Source organism: Atta cephalotes (assembly GCF_000143395.1).
Source record: "Atta cephalotes unplaced genomic scaffold scaffold00007, whole genome shotgun sequence".
Taxonomy (NCBI): Eukaryota; Metazoa; Arthropoda; class Insecta; order Hymenoptera; family Formicidae; genus Atta; species Atta cephalotes.
In genome coordinates this window covers 3,406,462-3,422,369 of record NW_012130071.1, presented here as the reverse complement: position 1 = coordinate 3,422,369, position 15,908 = coordinate 3,406,462, and the positions used below count along the sequence as shown (strand labels likewise).

The window sequence follows — 15,908 nt, the reverse complement described above, 5'->3', positions numbered from 1 at the left end:
CTCTCTCTCTCTCTCTCTCTCTCTCTCTCTCTCTCTCTCTCTCTCTCGCTCTCGCTTTCTTTCTCTAAATCCAATAAATTTAAAATTTCCAAAAAAGATCTCTAACTCTAAAGTTGGCAAAAAAAAATTTTTTTGTTCAATTTTTAGATTAAAATCGAATAAATTTTGCATCTCTGTAAGTAAAATCAATTTATCGTACTTTAAAAAATTTTTGTTCTGTTTATTAATTCAGATTGTACGTAGTACTCCTGTAATCTGGATTGTAGGAGAAAGTTAATTTTTTATTGTAAAACGTGTGAAATATTTATACCGACATGGCAGCTTTTCGGAGCTAACCGCGCGTTACAGTGGAAATTCTCTTGTATCGCCAACGTAGTGTTGGGAATACTGCGTTTATTTAAAAATGCCGACTAACAAAATATTGTTTGTAAGAGAAACTCGATTTTCAAGCGTTTTTTTAGTGCAACTCAACTTTACACAATGTATAAACCAATACACTTTCATTCATGGCATTTATGCGCCAGTGAAATTCACGCTTATCCATGGAATTAACTTATCGCCATAGAATTTCTTGTAATTTACTGTTTCATGTATATTTTTTTAGTGTACCTACAGATTATCATGAGATTGCAACTCTGTTACTACACTTGTAAGTTATTATTTCTTCCTATTTTCCAACTTTATCACGATTTATTCATTATGTTATACCATGTGTTACTGGTGTATAATTGATTGTTTTATCTTACTTACATTTTTACTTTCTATGATTCATATCATTGTATATTTTATTTTTTTGATACATCTATATGCAATGATATTTATCACTGATTTGATCAAAAATTTAAAAATATTAAAATTTAAAATATTAAAAATATTAAAAGAAATCCGCCTATCTCTCAGTATTTGTAAAAAATTGTCATAATTTATAACTTATTATTAAAAAAATATTTGTTATATTACTTTCAACACAATAAAATCTAAGCATAGCAACAAATCTGCAACACCAAATATCATGTCGTCGAATGAATCCATTTTTGACATTTCGACAGACATTCTCGAAGAATAACGCGCGCATTTATCACTATTGATATGCGACGGAGCGATCTGTTATATTTTTCTACATAAAACTTTGCCTTGTTTGTTGAAAATTCGTTGGTTCGTTGTTTTCGCCATTCGTGGCAATTTTCCGAGAAAAAAGAAACTATCAACTGCGCGGACTCTCGCTTGTTCGTTCGCATGCCTGGGCCATTCGCCGCAAAATGAATTTTCACTCCTATCGCTCACTGTTGACGAGTAGTCCATGAAAAATGGCAAAGTTGACGGATTGACGCGGAAGAAGCGTAATAACGTAGTAACGTTTACTATTCTCCTTAGCATGATTCTTAAGATTTAAAGAAATGATAAAAACAGCACAAGCAGATTTTTTTTGTTTTAAGCATTATTTAACAATATTAAAATGTTGTTTAAAAATTAGAGCTATGCATTGCAACGTTGCGTAGATAAAAAAAGTATTTTTTAAATAAGTGAAAGAAGCTTTAAGTTGAAAAATTCAATGATTACTTTATTTTATTTTTGTAATTTAGCATAATAATTTTTTTTTGCAATAAAATAAAGTATCATTATAAATAGGGAATTTGTTATTATTAACATTACTTCCTGATCAATTTTAATTATTTTAGTTATTATATAATTTAAACTTTACAAGTTCCTGTAATATTTATTATGTAATAAACTCACTTATTTCATTTTGTAATTTAGAATAGTAAATTTCTTTGTGTTAAAATAAAGTACAAATATTTTTAAACTGTTATTATTAGGTACAATTATTTTTTAAAATGTTATTATCAATGTTATTTATGTTATTACTGATCAATTTGATTCATCGTATCCAGTTCGTGTAAATAAATTTGAATAAACTCATAATAAATTAAAATTTCTATCTTAAAACAATTATCGTTAATTATTTCATGAACGATATTTAATTAAAGGTTAACATATGACATGTAATGATTGGGATCATCATTAATAACAAGCTAAACAAAATGTAGAATCGGAAGAGCGAAATGGCACATAAGCACTCTAATGAATAATCGAAGCATGGAACGTGAGCTGAATGTGGGAAAATATGAATGCGGACAGTTTTTGATACACCTCCTATGGGATATACTGGGTGTCTTGTCACAAAACATTGAGAAGTATTATATTAATTTTTAATGTTCTACTATCGTGTGAGGATGTTTATAAGTATTAAGTTCAAGTACAAGTTCTCTTGGGTTGCTTCATCTTTCAGTATCGCTTAACTCAGTAGAAAATATATATAAAAGTTACACAATTTTAGAATAATTCGAACAAAGTATATTATATGTAATAATAGATAAACGGATTTAGCTACTGCTAGAATAATGCTTATTAGATTTTCTGTAATGTAACTATGATAATATAATTACACGGGAAGAATTTTCTCTTAAAATTGACAGAAAATATGATAATCATGGAATAATTATATTTCGAAGAATTTTATGTAAATTTCTCCCATTCACTAATAAAACTGCAATAAAATATATAAAATAAGTTTGATAGTTTTCCTAATCTGAAGTGCTGATGATAAAATTTAATATACATATTATACTGTGCAACCACTATTTTCAAAATTTAAGTAAATTTTAAGAGAAAAATTCTTCCCGATCTATCTTTTAATAACAGATTCTAAAATCATGTGAATTCATTTAATATGCCGAAGAGAAAAGATACTTTTATCGTTGAATTCGTCTTATTCATACTATTAATTCGACAAAAACGAAAGCTGAACAATCAGAGTCGCAAATCGCCTAACGAAGTTCTTGCACGGTAACCGCCCCCAGAGATCGGTCCATTAAACGTTTCACTTCGCCGGCAAGTTCATCGGCTATTCGTTTCTACTAATGCATCGCAAGGCGAAGTTTTAATTCGACAAATACGACGACGATGCAGCGGACACCCGATGCATTACCTACTTAAAGACAATGGCGTGGCCGCAAGCGTTTTCCGACAATGTATTACCGTCAGACGGAGATACTTTCCCTGATTCTCTTTAAATAGTGGCGGTAGCTTTGTTTTTAATGCGCGTGACCCAGTTGGCCAGACGTTCCACTTTACCCGTTGCACGTTGCACCTATTTCCGATAGCTTAAAACGAATTTACGTAGTGGATTCGTGATGATCATCCCAAATAAATCATTCGAAACGATGAGACAAACTGGTTCTTCTGGCATTATTTACGGATATATTGGATAATAAATCATAGCGTTTACAGTTAGTGATATTATATGTAACTGTAAATTAATAACAAAAACGCAAAAAAATATATCGAATACTCTGTTCGAGTTAGCATTCAATTAGAACTTTTGCGCAAATCATTCTTTGAACTTGCCGTACTTTTAGAGATTTGAAATGCGACGACTCTGTCAGTAAAGTCTATTTACTAATTAGCAACGTCTCAGTCACGCTCGAAATACGACGACAAGTTTGCATCGTGCGAAACGCCGTATGGTAATGCGAGCGTCTTTTAACAGCTCGATGTTACTTCAAGTCGTTAACTATTTTACTACATGTTGTAAATGAGATTCGCTTTTCGACTACATCGATATTGCGTCGTCATGAAAAATGCACGAAGCGTTTCACTATGTCTCTCTTCCACCGCTTTTCCAGTCGCTGTTGAGTTCCCGCTTTTCAGTCAGACCGTACAAATATACGAACCAGGGCGTAATCGCTTGCTCCTTTATAAGACTCACAGATATTGGAAATCAAACTGAGAAAAACGGCGATTGGCTTGGAACATCCTATGTACAGAATATGCGCGATAAAAATCATCTCAGCAACGTACACGTGGAGACTTGCACGGAGCTGGATGAAAAGTGGAGCACGAGAAAATTGCGCCGTGACGAAGCGACAAAGCAGTTAAGTGATCGATCAGTCCTTAGGTGTGCACCATCTTTGCTACTGACCCTCCGCGAAGTCCCCTCTTCCTGGCTGCGTTATATTATATATTGCGTGGTCTGTACCATTATAATAACGTTGGATGCATCGCATAAAGGCATCGTCTACGCGATGGAAAGCGATTATGAGCGGGTGCATGCCCGACAAAACACACTTGCGACGAGTATATAAAAAGAGTTCTCATATATATGTACATGCGACGTCTGCTCTAACCGAAGGTACATCGCGGCGTATCTCGCGTCAAACTTGTATGGTTTTGGCGAATTAGGTTACCACAAATAAATAACAAAACTTTTAACGCTTCAGATTTAGTTTTAAACAAATTTTCACGGAAGCGAGATTACGGCTATAATTAACTAAAATAACTGCAACTAAAAATTATGAAAAATAGTTATGGTCAGTTGAAAAGAAACTTTTTATTAGAGCAAAGTTTACAAAGCTTAGTTTACAAAATTAAACAATTATGAATATTTTTAAAAAATTTTACGTAATTTGAAAAAAGATGTAATTTCTAGAATTCTGTAGAACTTTTTTTCTGTGTAAATTATAAATATTTACTTCAATAACTCTTTTCTTCTCCCCTGTTTAAAGCTTGTACAATCAAAGAGTTTAACGATCAAAAAAATGTGTACAATGTCGAGCTGTTTATATTCCGTATAAATTAAGTATTTGTTAATTTGTTAACTTCCTTGTCCAAAGCGTAACAATCAGAGAGTTTAATGAACAAAAAATGTGAACAATGTCGAGCCATTTGCAATTTAAACGTGCAAAATTCTATTTACAGTCAAGTATAAATAAAATGATTATATTTTATACTTCCTGCGTTCTCTATTTGTTGAATGAAATTTTTTTAATGAAAATTTACTTTATTTGTCAGTGAGCGCAAAGAGCGAAAATTAAATAGCGGAAATTCTCACCCCGCGAGTAAATAATTCACGAAACGAGCAAATTCGTATTGTGAGGAAACGCATCGAGGCTCGCTCTAAAATAATTCAACGATGTTTTATCGATCAATTTGCGATTCACTTCAAGCGTAAACAGTCTTTGTAACTGACCCGATGACCTGCGATACATAATATGATCGCACGTTGACGCTGGTGCAATACATATACGCAACTATGTGAGAGATGTTGCACGGTGCGTTTATGAACTTTCTCACGCATGCACGCACACTATGCACGCCGTTCTCACGACTAGATTGCATACAAAATAATGAAAAATGATTATAGCGATAATGACGTTGCTAACCTGTAATCAACCTTTCATGCTCAATTAACTAGCGTATGACATGTTTTGATACGTTAATTGAAAAATATATACAGGACAGCCTAACAGGAACTAAAAAAAGAACATTTTCAAATATGTAAATAATATCTATTTAAGTATAATAATTATCTGTATTACGTGATAATGTTATTAAATAGATAGTGATTTAAATAGATAGTATTTGAAAAGAGTTATTCAAGATGGAAAATAATAATAATGAAGCTTTTTTGGTTCTCTTTCATTTTCTAAAACAATTGCCTTGTTATTTTAAATTAAGTATTGCGGTGAGTTGAAAGCCCAAATTTTTAAGCAAATTACCATAGATTAATTAATCGATTAACTGATGACGCATCGCGGTCATATATTATTACTCCGCGCCTCGATCCCGCAGTTTAGCGTTATATTATGTGGTTACAACCGTGCAAGGGCAACTATGTGAAACACGCTTGCATAATCGATACGTGCGATTTCGGCATATTAATAGCGTAAGCATGTACATGGAATTTACACGAACAATGGCTCACACCGACAATGTGCTTTATTAAAAGTAGAAGAGTCCGTAAAAAATACATAAAACATGTCATTATAGGATTGATGGTATTTCAATATTCCTAAATGATATCGATAAAATTATTACTGTAATCTTTATCAATGTAAAATAATCTAAATTATCAAATTACATTTACATACGAATCTAATTTTTTTAACTTGATATTTTATTGTCACTTATTTTTTCATCTATATTCTATTTTTTTTACTTTCATAATTTTATTATATACTGAATTATCGTTAATTAAAAACAAAAGCAATTAAAATATATTTATATATGTATAATACATTTATAGATCTTTTCCTTCGATATCTTTCGTTTTTTTATAATTTTTTTTGTATGATATAATCTCTTGCATATTGTGCATTATAATACATACATAATTCTTATTGTACATTAAATATTATAATAATTATAAAACATAAATTATAAATAATAAATATGTATATTTAAATAAATGTTTTAATTGCATTATTAAAAAATTATTTCCGGTATTTTCTGTTTTGAAAAACATTAATTACATTGAATATTTTATATGTTTACGTTCTCGTGATTTCGTCAATTAAAAAAGTATGCGAGTTGAGTGAGTTGATTCTCGTTTTAAACTGCATTCAGTAAACGCCAATATGCAAGATAAATGTTAAATTTATCAGAACGTTTCAGGGTTTTACCATACATTCAGAGAGAACATGTTTTTTTTGGTTTAGTTTTAAAATATCACGATGTTAAATGGATGATGATTGAAGTCAATCTGTATTTTTATAGCTTAAATGTCATTGTAGAAACTAATGTATAGCTGTAAGATAGCAGATTTATTACGATTAGTGACGCTTTTCAATTTATAAGCAGCATTTGTTGCAGCCAATCAAGAAAATTTCTTTGTTACGCAATTTTTTGTTGGTGAAAGCAAAAGTGACTTAAACGTCAGATATCATAAATATAAATCATATATCATAAATGTATAAAATACAGTTGAAAATTACAATAAGTTATTATAATTTATTAGAAATATTGTTAATTTAGCTTTGCATAATGTTTCCTTCAGAATTGAAAACAGATGATGATTTTTTTTTTTTTTAATACATAGACGTCATAAACTATGTTTCAAAATTCACTGCCAGCTGGAAATCTATAGTGCACGTAACTTACATAAACTATAAATTTTCAGCGCTGGCAGTAAATTTTGGAACACAGCCACAGAATATGTATGAATTCCTGATACATTTCCGATTTCTGAGTTTAGCAAATACATAAACTATTACTTAATATTAAAATAATTTTGAAATGCGAAAAAAATTAATTCGTATAAAATCTTATTTTAAAAGTATATCATTCTTTAAAAATATATTTGCTACATGATGCGGTAGAATATGAAAAATGTAAATGTATACGTAGGAAATTTTAATAAACATAATGTAATTTTACATTTACCTGTTATACATAAGAACGTCGGGTTTCCATAACCGACTCGGCGGTATTCTGAGGTCTCGTACACCTCCATAGTCCGAAACGTTCCATCTCATGTTTACATCGTTCCATTCCTGTAATTAAATGAAAATTATGCAAAATCACATAAAGAGAGTTACAAGAAATTTCTTTGTCCGTGTTCTTATCACAACAGTATTTAAAATGACGAATACCGCACTTTATTTAAAAAGTTTTAGTCTAAATAATGCAAACTGGAAACGCGCTTTATAAAATGTAAAATTGGAAATTTTACATTCAGCTGCCTTCATAACTGTTTTATTTGGAAAAACTTCTTTCATAATTGCAATTTAATAAGTGAATTGACTAAAGAAGAGGTAAATTCTCTTTAAGGTAAATCGAACATTTTACTTAGTTACTGAAAAGAACACGAATGTCGACACATATATATTTAAAAATCATGCTTGAATCAATCGAGAGAATCACTGCATTCTCTCTAAAACGATGTTGACATTATTGATTTTTCAAACAGTAAGTGCCGACCTTCGCTTTTCGTGCAAATATTTTAGATTACATCGTATATGTCAAGTAAACACTACAGCATTTCAATTTAATTCTCGTCTAGGAAATTTACGAATGTGTTATTTCGCCAGACGAGTTTCGTCCTTTTGCTCCTATAAAGTGCGCCTTTGGAAAGTCACATTACAAACGTGCTCGCACTAGCAAAAATTCAATAAATTATTTTTAATATTTTTTGCTGTGTGTTTGTTGGATTTCTTTGATTCTTGCTACAATTTTAAAATAAGTTTTTAAAACTAAGTTTTTAACTTTTGTATGGGAGAAAAATAACGTACTATTAAAAGACGGTTCCAATAAGTCTTTTAATGGAAAAGTCTGAAAGTAGTAATAATAATTTTTGAAAAATTTTAATTCTGAAGCAATCTACATACAGTTTTAATTTATCACAGTATATACTTTTGAAATTACATGAACAGTAATTGTTCTATTATAACAGACAACGCATTTAGTTGGACACATCGGATATGATGGCGCTACGTCTGCTAATACTCTTCCCGTAGTTTGAGGAATATTTTCCAAACTTTCCTTGTGAGTTTGCGTGACCGAAGCGATTTAGGAGCTTCGAAGTATTCGTGCATCTCACTTTAAATCTGTAGTCTTCCCTTTCTTTGGTGAAACGGAAATGAAAAAGACAGGATCGATCCGACTAACGTGGCCGTAATAGATCGTTCCGTGTTATTTTTGACCGTATTCTTTCAAGAAGATTGTTCCAGTCACGAGATAAAGTCGAAGAATTAGAAGAAGAACGTGACAGTGTATATTAATGACGTTTTAATATACATCAATTAAAATGATCTATTTCTTTCTTATCGATTTTCAAACTACGCTTCACTCGTATTTTTCTTCCTCTTATTTCATTAGACTTTTCATTATATCACGTCAATTAAGATATAGTGACAACTTATTGTATTCGTACCTAAGCTTTTATATTTGGACATCATTGTGATGGCAAGTATATCGCACGGATGAAACAAATTCGTAGATTGACCTAATAATTATAGTAAATGAGGCAGAAATACGACTATACCAAGAAAAATAGAGGAAAAGGTTTTCCAAGATTTCCCAGAAGGTTTGCCAATAAAATGATGGGAAGTCTCGTTTTGATACCCTCAAAGTCTGGTATGCAGCAAGCTCGAATGATTTGGTTGCCTGTCAGCCGTCGCACTCGTGTCGATTAGTCACTGACCTCGATTGATTAGCTGCTGATGGAGTGCAAAGCCAGATAATTAATAACGGCACGTGGTTCAGCACGGCGGTTTGCGGACTTGCATAAATCATTATTATAATTGTTTTGCGAGTAAAAAGATGCTGCTAATTACCGCGTTAATTCAATTCCTGATAGAAAAGTCTACTAAACTCCTTTTATTTATGTAAACAGTTTCTTAGATGTAAATAATTAAAAAGAGGAGTAAATAGCCATGTAGCGAAAGTCATTTATTAAAACTTATTTTGTTCACAAATTTTATCCTCTCCCTTCCTATATCTTAATATAAATAAAATTGTATGTCAAGAATGTTATAGTCAATGTTGGCTTCAGAAAATAGATGTCTGTTCTGATTAACATAACGATTATATATTAACAACTTCAAAAATTGCTAATAGCAACACAAGTTAGAATAAATAAAAAAATTTTTTTGCAAGCACAAAACAGTGTTAATTAAAATACTAATTTATTGATAAATACTAATTTATTATGATTTGGAAATTTTGTCTCTATATAGCAATTCAGAATAAAAGAAGGTTCAAATAACTTATAATAATTACGATCAAATTTCAAGATTCAATTCTGTTAAAAAAAGAAATATTTTATAATACAGACTTACATATTCGCATTTGATTTTTATCTCTGATTTAATTTATTTATTTGTAATTACTAAACTTTAAATATCGACGTTAAAATTTATAATTCGTTTTTATATTGACAATTAACAATCTCTAAGAGAGATTTTTATGTTATTTTGCGTTTATATTGACACTGAATTTTATAATTGACATCAGATTAAATTTTTTACATATTGAAGATGGCTAAATCTTGGCCGAAACATCTATGATCTTTTTCTTTTGTTAACGAAATAAATTTTAAATGAATAAACTTTCGCTATATAGATCCTTTGTGTGGTATTTACTCTTTTTTTTATTGTTTATATTTGTAATGTTAGGATTATTAAATTTCTTAGATGTATTTAAATGCTTCAATGTCTAACTGATAAGAAAATTATAACAAATAGCATAAAAATATAATGGTGTCGAGTATTTTTTATTTATTATTATATATTAGTTATTAGCTTGTATAAAAAAATAATTGAAATAAATTAAACATATTTACTATAAACATCTTTAAATATTTCAATGAGAAAATTATTTAGTGTTTTAAACTTTTATTTATTTTGCTCAAAGATATTTAAAATTGTAAATCTTATCTAACGGAAATTCGCATATTCATCCAAATTGTTTATATATTATTGTTTTGTTTTCTTGTCTTCATGTACTTTTATTTTTCACAAGAAAAAACTAATTGAATCATCGAGCGCAGCGATTGAAGGTAAATCCTGCTTTTAAGAAAGCATCTTGTTGACCATAAGATAAAGCTATTTCGTATTTTTCCGAACAATTCGACTCTACGTTTTGCACGCGATATTGTTTCTCATCATCTCGTTCTATGAAAAGCGTTAGTGCCAGCAACGATGCTTCTATAGACATCTTCTATAGACGAAACAAATACCGACAATCTCGTTTCGCACTTGGCGAACCGCCCTCGAAGAATGCGGCCTGAAGATACAGGAGTCGACGAGCCGGATGCCATATTTCTTTACTAAATATAGGATAAAAGTCGGGATCGGAACAGAACAAAATTCTGTTGTGAAGTGTCTGTATGATTTCTCGAGTCACGCAAATTCCGAGCGAAGCGATTTTTGAGATAAATGTCATTTACAATTCGCGCCTTTTGAAATGCGACCTATTTTCTGAGATGGTATTTCTACGAAAAAGAGAATTTTGATGTATTTTGTCCGGATAAAAGTACGCATGGAAATATCGCTGTTTCACGTATTATATCATTATTATTCCTTGTATCGTATCTTGGTATTTTATTATTATTCCATATATGTATTATTATTGTTGTTTATATATTATATTTTTGTTAATTCCAATTTTTCTTAATTGTTACATAATTTTGGAACAAATAAGATTTATGCAATAATTCTTTTCTAGTCGTAATTTAGAAGAAACAGTCTTTTATAGCTGAGCTATTAAATCGCCAAGCTGTTAAATTACGCATTAAAAACACAAGTAGTCCGATTAAAATCGGATAAAATAATCCAAAGATAATGAAAAAGGAGCGAAACAGGAAGCCAGAATCTCTAATAACATTGCAAGCATCAAAGTGTTCTTTATACTTTGCTATACTATTACATACTCGCGAATAGAAGAAAAAACAAGATATAAAGTAGATATAAAATAGATAGATATAATTATGTACATGTATATGTTAGAAAGTCAAATAATAAGATAATTATAATATTCTATGTTAAGTGTATTTAAATATAAAGGAACAGCAATATTGAAGTACATCATTAGTAAATTTAAAAATATTTCAATTTTTTCGATTAAAAAACTTTTATTCAAAGTTTTCTTATGAAATAAGGCTCCATATTTTTAATATGGAGACGCTCGTCAAATGCAACGTATAATTTTTAATTTATCACATCAAAGATTTATTCCTAAGTAAGAATTATGTAACATTATCAGATTTACATCTAATATGATAACTAATATGATAACTAATCTATATTTATATATTTTTAATATATATTTATATATTTAGTTAAAAAAGAAAGTATCTTTGCGAGATATAAATTCATTAAAATCAAAGCGGGGAATATATTCGTCAAGCATGCGTTTCTCGATAATTATACATCGACGTAGGCGAAAAGTGAACTCTCGTGTAGTTCAGTGATTTGCATAGCTAATCCGGTCTTAGTTAGCATAGTTTCGTAGAACGTGGCCTAATATTCCTGTGCATACTATATAATTCTCGTTGCTGCGATATTCATAAACCTGAAATATATCTATCATATTATCTTTGGCATTCTTGTGACGTGACTTAAGAATCGATTATTTATTTTCTCATTATGAAACTTTATTAGAATTTGTTAGAATTAATATTGTAGATCTCTTCCGTTTCGAATATGTAATAAATTTAAAACAATATTTTATAATATTACTTTTTCCATTAAAAAACATTGTTATATTTTGTAACAATACAGATAACATTTCTTAAAATTTTGTGATAATTTACGAGGGAATCGTCGAAATTAATCTTCATTGATTTTGATAGGCTTTGAACATTGGTTGTAAAGCATAAAAAAGTATTAGTCCTATATTTTTGTATCTATCTATATTTTTTTAATTTCAAAATTTAACCAAAACAATTCTTGGAGGTATTTGAAAAATTTGAGATTTTCAAAAAAACATAAATACACCATTATTAAGAGTATAAAATAGCATAAAACTTTTGTATAAAACATTTTTTCAAATACCTCATAGTTTCGGAGATATTCGTTGAAAATAAAAAAATACATTTTTTTTTCGAGGGATTGTTTCAAAACCTCTAAATCTTGAAATAAGCAGATTTAAAACAGATATGAATAATATTTTTTTAATGCTCTACAACATATTCTAAACCCATTAAAATCAGTGAAAGCAATTCCGACGATTCTTTTTTTGTTAGTACATTTACTATTTATTGTTTTAAACGAATAATTTAACTATTAATATTATGAAAGAAAATGATAATAAAATATTTCTATAAAAATACAGATCGCACTTTACTCGCTTTATGATATGTAAGTGCCTATAATTTATACTTTATAGGCTTTACTCATCAGATAAAAAAATATACTTTTCCGTAAATTATAGCATATCGGAATGGCTTTTTTTATTCCTATCGAAATAACACATAAACACATTTTATTTTAAGAAAAATGCTTTTATAAATCTACATCCATTACCAGTCTAAAGTTGCTCGAGACTTATATCGAGAATATTCTAGCGCGGATGGTGTTGTAAAAGTCAAGAATAAAATAATGGGGTCAGCCTTTCTATAATGATAATTACGTCTGAAAGATATGCTGGCACCCGCAGAACGAAACATAGCGAGAAACATTATCGCGTGCAACATTTCACTGGAGGATCGAGACAAATGAGAAAGCTTAATCGAATTGCCAGCCAATTGCGAATTCTTTCTTCCAGGAATCCACGCTTTTTTCCCATCTGAACGGTTTCAACGACACGAAAACTAGAGCGGGGACGAGACATTCTCGTGGCGGAGTCTCCCCGGAGATTTAATCACACCTTCGTATTTTAAACTCGCGAATTAGGAATTCGAATAATTTCGATTACCATCGCGGCACGGATTCGCGGAATCCCGATCGCCATTTTATCACATAAAACCGAGAAGTACATGGAGGACAGCTACGTTCGTCATGGGGAGACCGATTTATGGCTACGTCATCGGCGATCCCTTTTATCGCTTTTCCCTCGACGAAATTGTCAATTAAAGTAACGAACGACCAAGAAAGTAACGAATTTTAAAAAACAAGATCACATAACGTGATCCTCGTAATCCTCACGGATTAAGGTCAAGATTGAAGAAAAAAATAAGAAGTGAAATGTTCTCTCTCTCTCTCTCCCTTTTTTTCTCATCAGCTATATATGATATCCCAGAATTGATGAACAAAATTCCCTTAATATTGGGTTTACAATAGAAGTTGTAGATGGTCATGGGATCTTAAGTTGTTGAAAATTAGCCAATCATACACTCAAAAAAAATATTCTGCTATTTAGCAGTTCCGTGTTAAAAAGAATTTTCCATTTATACATGACCTCAAGAGAATACTCTAATAAAGGAATTTTTTTTTATATAATCATAAAATACTGGATTTAAGATTGCAATCCTCTCAATACTAGAATATGTCTTACATATACTGACATGCACAGATACTGTAAATGATAAACTTCTTCTAATAAATAAGCGTGCCGTTAGTATTTTGTATTTCCTCTTATTTCAAAAGGCTATTTGAGTTATTATAATAGAATTTTTTATAGAGGAATTTATTTTTGATCATAGCTCATATGTCCTCATTTTTATAGATAAATACGTGTTATAAATACACGCACGTCTGATTAATGTAAGATTAATGTAAGATTTTTTGCTTAAAGGAAATACTAAGAGAAATTCCCCGTTATCGAATATTTTTTTGGATATAGTCGATTATTCGCCTTCGACTGTGACTTACTCAATTTCCTACTACTTAAAATACTCCCACGATCGTTTACGATTTCTATTGCAGATCTCGTATAAAAGGAAACTGATTGCAAATTCCATAAATATGTCGCTGCTGTATTTAGCTCTCTTTAGGAAGAATGTTAAACAAAGTTGCTATTTCTTTTTAATGTACGATTTCTTAAATCTGTTAAAATTTGTTATTAATTTATATCTCTATAAATCTCTAGAATTGAATTTTTTTTTTGTAAATTCCTTTCACTGGCATTTTGCTTGAAAATTATTAGAACTTTGTTATTTTTTTACATGTAAATTTTACAAACGATATATAACAAGTATACTTACAAATAAGGATATTTTAAACCAATTCAGAAATACCTTATAAAATTTTAATAAAGAAATTATTAAATAAAGCATTATAAAACACACATTAAACATTTTATTAGAATACATTTCACTATGATATAAAATAGATACAGTATTTGGCATTACTTAACCTCATCATTGAAATTTCAGATATTATTCATATATTATTCGGAAAATATAACAATAATACTTGAGATCGCGATCGTTCTAGTTTATTTCACAAGATGTTAATGCAATTAATGACCGCATTGCTATGCGGTTAAATTCCGGACTGGAAACCTCTTAAAGTGTCTACGTGCGTTGCAAACCAAACTATGACGATCTATTTTAGCTCTATCAGCACGTATTTATGTTAGAGAAGTGATCGAGAAGATAACGAAATGATTTTGTGATAAAAGATATGAAATTAGTATAAAATAATATCTACGTAGATACGATAGTACTAGATAAAATAGACAAATAAAATAAATATTATAAAATAATTACGTGCTTTTTATACTTTATTATTTATCGCTACTGCGTAAGAGAGAAAAATAAATTAATATTATAAATTGAGAATTAATATTCGATAGTAAAAAAATCTGATGCTTTTTATTATATCATATATAAAATTTTGGAGTATGTATATGCGCACATATATGCATTACTTTGACTAGAATTTTCATTAAATTGTCCAAATGGTCGTGGAATTCAGTTTAACAAAACTAGCATCCTATTCAAGTCGCTTTGTAATGTTCTTAAGACAAATTGTGAGTTTAGCAACTAAAAGTAGATTTTCGTTTTCTTTACGAAGGATGCAATTACGACGTCTTTCGAATCTTATAAAAGATGAACAGCCAAAGATAATGAAAGGGTACACTACGTCACGAAATAACATTATCGGAATGTGTGAAATTCACTGTGGAGAACGTGAGTTCGTACGGTGACATTTTTATTAAAAAGACTACAATGAGTTTTCCTTGCGCTGTAACAGACCGCATTCTAGTAACGAAAAAGATAAAAAGTACTCCGAAAAGTTGCATACTGCTTCTACAGCAGTAGTAGTAGCAGTAGTAGTAGTAGTACTAATAGTAACAGTAGTAGTAACAATAGTAGTTTGAGAAAGCTTTTTGAATAAATGTGACGCCGGCATATCCTTTACGAAAGTTCCATTTCAGTTCTCTTTGTACCACAATTTGTTTGTCTAACACTCAACTGTACACCTTATGTACATTAAGTCAAGAATATCGAAAACAGAGAACATCTTTGATTTTACTTTCTTTTTAATACAATTCTAAATACATGAAATAAAATATAAAAAACATACATAAAATTTCTCTTATAGACATACGTGTGTGTGTGTGTGTGTGTGTGTGTGTGTGTGTGTGTGTGTGTGTGTGTGTGTGTGTGTGTGTGTGTGTGTGTGTGTGTGTGTGTGTGTGTGTGTGTGTGTGTAGTAGTAGTGTGTAGTAGTAGTAGTAGTATA

At 30.2% G+C, this 15,908-nt stretch overlaps 1 protein-coding gene across 1 annotated transcript in view; it reads right to left on the bottom strand.

Annotated features, from left to right (window-relative positions):
• The window catches only part of LOC105626926 (neuronal acetylcholine receptor subunit alpha-7-like), a 245,998-nt gene that overhangs the window by 38,762 nt on the left and 191,328 nt on the right, over window positions 1–15,908 (bottom strand). The window contains exon 4 of the mRNA XM_012208218.1: window positions 7,222–7,331. Within this exon, the coding sequence (XP_012063608.1) occupies window positions 7,222–7,331 (110 nt within the window). The remainder of the gene's footprint in view (window positions 1–7,221; window positions 7,332–15,908) is intronic.